Raw genomic sequence first — 10,370 nt, 5'->3', positions numbered from 1 at the left:
TCCAGCTTCCAGGGCTGCCGCTCAGCTCCAGGGACAGGAGCTCAGGAAATGCCTGCAGATCCCTCCTCTCCAGACCTCTTTCCCTCCTTACCTCCCCTTCCCCCGCCCCCACCCTGCTTCCCTCTCCTCGGGCTTTCACCCTTTCTCTCCGTCTCTCTCCTTCCTCCTTCTTTCTTCCCACACCCTTCCCCTATCTTTGCCCTTCGTCTCTCCTTCTCTGTGTATCTCTATTTCTCTCCCAGTCTCTCTTCTTTCTTTGTCTCTCTCTTACCGCATCTCACTCCCTTCCTATCTCCCTCTCTCCTTCCCTCCCTCTCTTTCTTCTCCGTTTCTCTTTTCCCTTTCCTTCTCTATGTGTCTCTCTTCCTCTCTCTCTCTTTTCTCTCCCTCTCTCTTCCTCTCTTTCTCTTCCTCTTTCCCCTCCTTCTTCTCTGTCTCCATCTCTCTCTCTTCCTTTCTCTCCCTTTTCCTCTCTCTGTCTCTCTCCCTTCTTCATCCAGGGTTCTGCCTACCCATTCATATCTAGGGATCACTGTTGCTATCCTCTGAGATCACAGCCCCCTTTCTTCGCCTTTTCTCTGTTCTACCCTTAAAAGGTTTTATAACCAATAAGGGAGTTTCTTTTCCTGTCTGCTCCCATTACTGCCTCCTTCTGTTTGTAGAATTCTGACTGGCTGCTGTGTGCAAGTACCTAGACTTACTGTTCCACTGAGGCAGGTAGACTTCAATGATTCCACCTGACTGCTCTCTGCAATATTTACTACAATAAAACAAGAGGCCTCATTGCTCTGAATAAAAATGGGGAGATCCTGCTTTCTGGCCTAGGGTTCAAAATTAAGCCTTGCATTTTCCTAGGGGCCAATAATCAATCACAGAGGCATTTAGATGGAGAAACTATTTGAAAAACCTTTCCAGATCTTTGCTTAACCAATTAATAGACTATCCTTAATACCTGTCCATTGGAACCTATAAAAAGATCTGTAATCAAAACTGCCTTTCAAGAGCTGCAGTTTTCAGAGTGTGGTCCCGGGACCAACATTATCAGCATCACCTTCTTTTATTAGCTTATTAGGAATACACATCTTTGAACACAACCTTGGACCCACTGAATCAGAAATGGGGGGTTGGGGTGGACCCACAGCCTGTGCTGAACAAGCCCTCCAGGTGATTCTGATGTGCGCTCAAGTGTGAGAACTGCTGCTTCAGAGGGAATATTCCTGCCACTCAAAGATCTGCAGTGTCAGTTGCAAAATTCTTAGAGGCAATGTTGGAGAAACAAGGGAAATAAACTGAAATCAGAAGACATGGGTCAAACCCCCAAAGTCATGACCTAGTCAGGAGCTAGTACAGATCTGTAAATAAGGTCAATATCAGCACATGAGAGGGATATCGACAGGATTAAGTAAGATAGCAGGGTGAGATTTAGTAAGATAGCCACGGTGCCCAGCACTTGGTGCGTGATGCTCAGTAGTTACCTGGTCTTTTCTTTATATATACAGCTCTAATGAAACAAACAAAAAACAATAATTATTATACAAAACAATCACATCTTTTAATATACCACTTTATTCTGCCAATGAGCAGAAACCCTAAGTTCAAAATCCATTTGACGAAAAAAGTTGAGGCATTTAATCACTAACATTTGAAGCTGGGCGCGGTGGCTCACGCTTGTAATCCCAGCACTTTGGGAGGCTGAGAAGGGCGGATCACGAGGTCAGGAGATCGAGACCATCCTGGCTAACACAGTGAAACCCCGTCTCTACTAAAAATACAAAAAAAATTAGCCAGGCGTAGTGGCGGGCCCCTGTATTCCCAGCTACTCGGGAGGCTGAGGTAGGAGAATGGTGTGAACCCGGGAGGCGGAGCTTGCAGTGAGCCGAGATTGCCACTGCACTCCAGCCTGGGCTACTGAGCGGGACTCTGTCTCAAAAAAAAAAAAAAAAAAAAAAAAATCACTAACATTCGAGCAACTTTTAAAGCCAAGCACTGCATGTTTCTCCAAAAAAAAAAGAGATGACTATAAATGAGTCTATGTGTATGTGTGTGTCTTTGAGGGACAGTTAGAAGAGAATTTTGACTCAAAAGGAAACAAAACAACAGCCTTATTTGGGGAGAAATCTAGAAATGAAGTATATATGTAGCAAGTCAAGGCTTTAGCACCTGCTGAGCATGGTCAGGCCTGTTCTTACGGAATTGTGATCTGGTTTCAGGATGAGACAGTAGGCGAAAAGAGTAAAATAGAAAAAAGTCCACGCCTAGGCAACAAGGCAAGACCCAGTCTCTACAAAAATTAAAAAATTAGCCAGGCATGGTGGTGCGTGCCTGTGGTCCCAGCTACTCAGGAGGCTGAGGCGGGAGGATCACTTGAGTCCAGGCGGTGGAGGCTGCAGTGAGTTGAGATCGCGCCATTGCACTCCAGCCTGGGCAACAGACCACAAGCCTGTCTCAGAAAAAAAGGAAGAAGAAAGAAGAAAGCAAAGTATTTCCTAAAACTGGAAACCATGACTTATGAAAGTAAGATACTTAAAAGTGTCTGTATTGGGAAGCACCACAAAACGGGTCATTTTGTCAAGTTCTTGCACAGCTTGAAAGAATCCATTGAGTCGCCTTGGGCGGATCTCCTCGCGCCACCAGGGGGCGCGCTGGGCCTCCCAATGCGACCAGGCAGGCAGACGCAGTTTTCGTCTTTGAGGTCCTGTCATTCTCTGTATAAACAAGTTACGTTCAAGTGTTTAGGATATAAATTACGACCATGCCGGCTGCCTCGGAAGGAATGTAAACACAGCACTGTGGTCGGAGCAAACTCTGAAACTGACTTCATAATTTATAGCAGGCCCCCGAGTAGCTCACTATAAAAGAAAATAAAAAGGCCTTATTTAACTGCAAATATGATAATGGAGAGACAAAAAATGTTTAAATCACTTCTTAATTTTAGAAGATATTGGAAGGAAACCTAAAGATTAGAAAGATAGTTAAGACTTTCGGAAACAAGATGTTTCACTTAGGAGATGCTCTTTGCAGTGAAATTCACTTAGAATACAAAAACCCTGGGGTGTGAAACAGTTCCCTACGAATACCAAGAGCCTGGTGACTGACTGGGAGAAAGACCTTTTAAGGGGTAAGAATCAAAGGTGAGTTTTCCAATCAAGAAAGAAAAAGAAAAAACAAAAACAAAAATCCTGCCCTGAATTGGAGAGGAAAATGCACAGCATGATTGGGGCAGATAATTTCTCTGCTTCTCTCAGACCCATTGTCCCCAACACGGCTCATGACGGTGAAGGGCTGCTGGGACAGAAGGTCAGTCCTCCTGCCTAGTTGGCCTATTTTGCTCTTCCATCGGGAGCGTCACCAGCTCTGCCTGTAACATCGATGATTGGGAAATCTAGCAAGAACAGAGAAAGGGGCTGAGGGGCTCCCTTGTTAAATCCCTGGTTAAAAGGGAGGAGTGGGGAGAGGAGGCCGGGAGGAAGGGAGGGCTGAACCCGCTTGCTGTGTGCCGATGCTGAACGGGGCCAGCTAGGCTCTGAATTGGAGGGTGGGACAGGCCACAGCCACAGAGCAACGTGTGGGGAGTCCAGCTTCTGTATTAAACTCCCCAGGGAAGTTGAACCCCCTGCTGGGAGACTGCCCCCTGCAGCTCAGGGCTCCCCCTGCATTCTTCAGATCTGAACCCCATTTCTGACAGCATGCGACCGCCACCCATAACAAAATTGCAACGTGCAAAGGGAAGAAGCAGGGTGCTGTTCTGTGGGCATCCAACCCTGGAGGGGGGCTTACCACTGTGCCCCACATCTGTCAACCCGTGCCAGTCGGGAGGGAGAGAGGGCAAAGGGCAGAACACTTCCTGGGCACAGGAAAGAAAAGGGGCACAAGATTGGTTTCTTCAAAATCAAATCAAACCCTTGCCTTTTGGTATCTTGCCTGGTTTTCTTTCTAGTTCCTTTCACCTTCTGGTTTTTTTTTTGCCAGAAACAGCTAGGGTGAAGTAAAGAAAGAAATAACAGAAAACGTTTCTTCCACTCTTTTTTTCCTGAGACTCACAATCAGAACCTGGCCTGTGTTACTCAAGGCACAGACCCCACACCATGTCAATTACACCACTGGAGGGGGTGTGGGTAGAGTTGCACAGCTGCCTGCCGGGGAGGAGAAACTGGCATCCATTGCTCTCAGGGTGCCCGAAGAGAAAATCAGCCCCTAAAACAACTATTTGTTATATACATTTTATTGAAAAAAAATTTTACAACAAAATATTTTGGCAAACTGTAAAAGTATACATAAGTGCAAATATATCCTCCTTTTAAAATACAAGCAAAGTGTGAGTATACATGAAGGTCATAAAAATATCTTTAAAATATGGTGGTAGAAAACAACCTTGTAAAAACGTTGTATTGTCACAATACTGAAAACCACTTTCTTAAACTAGACACATTGTTCTAAATAATTCCTTAATAATGTTCTTTGGCACCTGTATCCAAATGTAGTGTCTGGGGAAAATGACTCTCCCACTCAGCTAGGCGACAAGAAGCGGCTTTCTTGAAATCTTGTGCTTAGCACTGCCTTTTTGAAAAGCACACAAGTTTTCTTAGACAAACACACACATACACACACACACAACTTGTCTGCTTTTTTCAGACCCTGATTACTGAAGGCAACGAAGATCCCAGAGATACACGTTGATGCCTTACGCATGGCACATTTTCCCACCTGAGTCTGCCCTCTCCCTCATGTGGGAGCCCGCAGGTATTCAGATTGGGGACGCTACCTTGCCAGCCGTTGTCCTTCTTCCAGCAGTAGGCAAATAACAGTGACCAACGCGATCCCGGGCATTCTGGCTAAGTGGCAGGTGTGCGGCTTACTGCTATCCGCGTGCGTGTGACGTGAATCCGTCCCAGTTTCTATCTGCCCCCTCTGAGGAGGGGAGAGGAGAGAGCGACCATGGCTTGGCCTCTTTCCGTTCACGTTCACATGACGCAGGGCTTAATATCCTGACAGACGCTCTGGTGGTGATGGTGATAATACGACCCGCTAGCTGAGGGGTGGAAAGAAGAAATTCCATTGAAGTTGAGGACGAAATCTTTTCTGTCACACACTGGAGCAGAGTGATGCTGGTAACGGGGCAGTCCCACTGAAAGAAGAAAGAAAGAAACCTCTTCAGAAACAAAGTCATCCAGTGGATGGCGGGGTGTCTTATTTTGCCTCAGAGTACAAAAGGTGCTGCTGTGCCTTTTAGTATATTGCTAGACAACCGGTAGAGAAAGCCCAGCTTCAGAAGTATCTCAGACACACACACCAACTGCAGGTCATAGAATTGCTCTGGAATCATGATGTTTTGTTTTGATGCTCGCACAAACACAGAGCAAGTTCCCCTCAAGGGGGATTCTTATGTCTTGGAATTCCAAGTTTATTCTCTGAGGCTGGGGCGTGCACTTTAACCTCAGAATGAGCACAGGTACCGGACAATAGACCCAGACTCTGGTTCCGGGTCTCTCCAGGCAGAGCTCCTGGCCTGCGCTGCCCTGAGCCCTGGCTTCGGGGAGGGCCAAGCACCCTACCCCAGAAACACCACTGCGGCCTTCTTTCTTGTTCTGAGCCTTGTTTCCCAACTAACTGGGCCGGTCAGAGCAGCGAGCGCAGAGGACTCCCTGTGCCAAAGGGGACGATAGAAAACAACCCAATCGCACGATGAAGGGATGGGGCAGAAAAGCACGCCTCTTCTCCTGCCCCTCCGCGGGTCCCGAACGTCTTAGACTTCCTCTAGAGAAACCAGGACTTCAGGGCGCAGAGAAATGCCCTTTGGTCCGAAGTATCTGGCAGCGCGAGGAGTCCCTGCGGTAGCCCCAGGCTGGAGGGGGACAGAGAAGGCCCAGACCCTGCTCTCCCGGGGCGGCTCCCCGGTCCCGGGCCTGCGCCGGGCCGCTTGACCCCCACCCGCCGCCGGCTTTTGCTTTTGCTTTCTCGGCGCCTCCTGGCCCCGGGGCGCAATCGGCCTGCAGTGCCCTGCGCACCGGGTCCCGGCGGCTACTGGACCGGGCCCTCTCGGCACCGGGCTGCGTTAGGTCCATTCGCCCGGGTTCTTTTCTTAGTTAACCGAGTGGTGTGGGGACCATAAAGTGCACGTCGCTTCGGGCTGGATTCAGTTTTTCAGTGCAAGAAAACCGTACCCACGGCCTGCCGGGCTCGGGCCCTGCTCGCGTGGCCTCAGCCCCGCGGTGCCCCCGCAATGACGGAGCAAGGCGGCTGCTCAGTGGCCGCTGCCTACTTCCTTGCCCGCAACACCTACGCGAACACGCCCGGCGCTGCTCTAACGCAGCTGCCCTGTCCCGCGAGCCCCGATGTGTGCGCGGCGCTCTGCACACAGGTGCGTTCGCTCGTCGCGTTAAAGCAAGTTCTGATGGCAAGTCCTGGACCACAAAATAGCAGGCTTGGCAGGAGAGAGGGCGAGCGCTCACACCTGCCCACGAAGGCGGCCGTCGGCGTTTTGATGTCTGGGTGGGATGATAGAAGCCCGAGCTCCTTCCTGAAGTGCTCGCAGGGCTTAATGAAGAACTCCAGGGCAGCCCCTGCGCCGGCCGGGGGCACGTGGACCGTGGCCACCAGGCCCAGGAGCGGAGGGTGCGGCCCTTGTGGTGTGCTGGGGGAGGGAGGGTGGTGCTGGGTGTGTGCGCGTAGACATGTGCTGATCTGTGTGCTGGGGAGACTGCCTTGGCCACCCCCGCGCCTCGCCAGGCCCCCAGGTCTCAGTGGTCCCCGGCCCAGCGGGCGGCGCGCTCCCAACGAGGCCCCGCGGGGTCCTGATGCATCCGGCCGGCTCCACTGAAGCCTCCACCTCTGGCGCTCCAGGGAGATGGCAACAGGGCTGGGTGGGTATCCTGTAGGGATGGGAGCAAGACAGCGAGGAAGGAAGGGCAGAGGGCCCCGGTCGGGCGTCAGGCCAGAGCTGTTGTCTCCCCCGAGCGTTCCCAGACTCGGTCGGGGGTTCTGTGAGGCTCCCAGGGAAGGTCGGCCGCCGGAGGCCGCTGGGTGGGGGCACAGAGGCCGGCTTGCTTTGCTGGGCAGTTTTCACCCGCTCCAAGACAGTAATGTATCCAGATTCCGAAGTTTTGGGAGCTTGTGCGTGCGCCCAGTGTATGAGGTGGGGCGAGAGCAGCCTTGAAGAAGGGTCAGGAGTCTCTTTCCTGTGTGCTTTTTTTCTTCCTAGAGTACAGTTTCTCCAAGGCTGCTAAGCCTTAGAGTCTGGGTTCAAGTTGAGTGGATCTGCCGGGAGAGGAGGAAAAGGGGAGCGGGGAGGGCAGCTGGCAGGCTGGGAAGGGAAGGGGCCAGTGCACCGAAGGGTGTGTGTGTGTGTGTGTGTGTGTGTGTGTGTGTGTGTGTGTGTGTGTGTGTGATTGACAGCCGGTCCGAGGGAATACAAAAATAAGAGGGGAAGGCCGCCTGTATTGGTTACTTGTTGAAATTCCCATAAAATTGAACAAGACTGTTCTCAGTGGGTTAAGTCAGGCTAAAATCCTCTCCGGTGTGGTCCTGCCGAGACTGTCTTTGTTTGGTTAACCTCTGAGACCCACATTTAAAAGGCCTATTTGGGAAATTTCACCGTCCAGGGAACCAACATCTTTTGCCCATTTCTGGGCTTCCCTTCTCCCCTGCTGCTCCCGCTGCACACAGGCTCAGGAACACATAAAGCACGCATCACCTTGCAAGCCACTGTCTCATTGCTGCGGGAGGCCAGTGTGAGAGAGTAGCTTGGGGCCTTGCCTTTGACTGGCAGGCCCATGGGATTTTAATCTGCAGCCCTAGGTGGTCGGAGGGAGGGGTTAATGTAAGGGTTTATCTCTATTCTTCAGATTAACCTGGTCAAATATTCAAATTCCCTCTTCCATCTCCACCGTCCCCTCCCACCTTTCACCGCCTTCAGCAAGTCAATAAATTTTCATAATCTGCAACCAACACAATGTAAACCAGCCACACTACAAGTGGCATCCACAAGGCAGGCGCATTTCTCAGGGGAGTCCCAGCAGGGTCCTTCAGGTCCTGCCACCCAGGACCTGTATCATCAATGTGGGTCCATTGTTGGGGGGGGGGAGGCAGGGAAGGGGAGGAATCTTCAACAGTTTGGTGACCCTCTCCACTGGCAAATGTCCCTTTGGTGAAAGATCCTGGGAGCCAGCTCTGTCCCTCCCACCCCCTCCTCTTAACACTTGCCCAGCTGCAAACATCTCCCTACAGACACCCCAACATACAGAACATATCTGAATCTGACATTTACTTTGGGACAAAAGTACAGCAACATGAACTCAAGGAAAAAAAGGGACAAAAGGAACTAGACACAGCTTCCTGGCCAAGTGCCCCAAAGGCCACATGCCTTCTCTCAAAGCTAAGTCAGACTCTGAACGGGAGACCTGCAGTCTCCTGCACAGGGGTCCCCATACAGTCCAGGAAGGCAGGGGACTTTACGCCATGCTCACAGCAGCCAGACAATTCTGAAGCTTCAGCTGCTGGCCAGGGATACCGGGAGGACAGTAAGACCCTGATCCCTGCTCCCACGAATAAGATGCCGGCTTTCCCCAGTGCCCTCAGACCTCCTAGCTTGGGGTCCCTGTTTGTGGGAGTGGCAGTGGCCGCCAGCCCTGGAGGCCTAGAAGCGATGCGCCCAGCTAGCTGCGCTGGAGCGTGCTGCGTTACCTGAGAGGTCCTCGCGGGCGTTCTGGTGCAAGTAGCTCTGCTCCAGCGAGTAGGAGGACATGCTGGAGTGCAGGCCTGCAGAGGCGGCGGGGTTGCTGCTCGGCGTCAGGGCAGGCGGCTGCTTGAGGTAAGGCGAGGCGCCAGGCGAGCTCCAATGCGCCGCAGGGCTCGTGTAGGGCGAGTGGCATTCGATGGCGCTCGCCATGGCCGGGGACGAGGGTACCGGGCTGCTGCTGCTGTCCGGCCCGTAGTCTCCGCCGCCGCCGCCGCCCCCGGCCGCACCGACGCCCCCGGGGCCCGCGGGCACCGGGCAGCTGGCCATGTAGGTGGAACCCGGGTTGGGCGACATGTGCGGGACGTGGTGGTGGTGGTGGTGGTGAGGGTGCGCGTGGCTTGGGGCGCCCGCGCCGGCGTCGTAGCCCGCGGGCATCATGTCGAGGCCGCCGTAGCCGCCCTGGCTGTGGCAGCCGAGCGGCGCCGACGGGGGCGCCTGGAAGTCGAAGCCCTGGGGCAGCAGCGAGGCCCCGAAGCCCAAGCCGCTCACCACGCGGTGGTACATGGGCTTGAGCGCCTGGCACTTCCGCCTGAAGCCGCGCGGCCGGCGGCGGAACGAGCCCTCCTCGAACATGAACTCGCTGGCCGGGTCGATGGTCCAGTAGTGGCCCTTGCCGGGCCGCCCGAGGCCCTTAGGCAGCTTGATGAAGCACTCGTTGAGCGAGAGATTGTGGCGTACGGAGTTCTTCCAGCCCTGGTAGGCGCCGCGGAAGAAGGGGAAGCGCGCCTGCAGGAACTGGTAGATCTCGCTGAGCGTCAGGCGCTTGCTGGGCGAGCTCTGGATGGCCATGACGATGAGCGCGATGTAGGAGTAGGGCGGCTTCTCGGGCCGCCGCAGCCCCGAGCTCGCCTTCTTGGCGCCCCCGCTCCCGGCGCCCGCGCCGCCGCCGCCGCCGCCCGCGCTCTTGCAGGCAGCCGAGGGGGCGCTGGCCGAATTGGAGGAGGACGAGGACGAGGCGCAGGAGGCGGAGGACGACGACGAGGAGGAGGAGGTGGTCTCCAGCGCGGCGGCGGAGGCGGCGGCGGCGGCGGGCGGCGCACGCGCGGCGGAGCGGGGCCGGCGGCGGGCGCGGTGGGGGCGGCGGCGGCCCGCCCTCGGTGGTCATCTGGGACCCGGGAGCGAGGCCGGGCCGCGAGGGCGGGCCCCGGGCGGGGAGCGGAGGCGCCGGAGCGGGGTCGGCCCAGAAGCCCGGCGAGCGCCCTAGCCCGCCGCCCGGGCTGCAGCCGTGGCCACTCCGGGCCAGCGCTTCGGCGTCGCCTCCCTCAGCTCCTCTGGGGCTTCTGGCGGCGGCGGCGGCGGCGGGCGGGAGGCAACGCCCGGCGCATCACTCCCCGAGCCGCGGGCCCTGCCTTGCGCAACGGCCTCCCAGGCCGCGGGGCCGAGCGGCCGGCGCCGGGCAACTGCGCCCGCGAGTGGGACCGCGGCCTGGACCCCGGGGACGAGCCCGACGTCTCCCTTCAGGAGCGCTCCTCGCTCTGTCTCTCGGACTTCCTCCCTCCCTCGCCCTCCCCGGCCGCCCTCCTCGCTCCCTCCCCCTACCCCGCCCTGCCCCCTCCTCGCTCCGCGCCGCCGCGGGGAGGGCGCGCTCGGGCCGCTGCGCTCACTCCTCCCCCTCCCAACCTGGCGGCCGCCTCCC

The 10,370-nt window shown here is 55.2% G+C and overlaps 1 protein-coding gene across 1 annotated transcript; it reads right to left on the bottom strand.

The window, feature by feature from the left end:
- Window positions 1–4,295: 4,295 nt before the first annotated feature.
- Window positions 4,296–9,839, bottom strand: FOXF2 (forkhead box F2). The gene is given in 3 exon segments (XM_032141179.2): window positions 4,296–5,125; window positions 8,680–9,773; window positions 9,775–9,839. Coding segments are annotated over 3 exon segments (1,323 nt in total). The 3' UTR covers window positions 4,296–4,961.
- Between the last annotated feature and the right edge of the window lie 531 nt (window positions 9,840–10,370).

The sequence above is a fragment of the Hylobates moloch genome, unplaced genomic scaffold (genome assembly GCF_009828535.3).
Source record: "Hylobates moloch isolate HMO894 unplaced genomic scaffold, HMol_V3 SCAFFOLD_20, whole genome shotgun sequence".
NCBI lineage: Eukaryota > Metazoa > Chordata > Mammalia > Primates > Hylobatidae > Hylobates > Hylobates moloch.
This window is presented reverse-complemented; position numbering and strand designations above follow the sequence as displayed.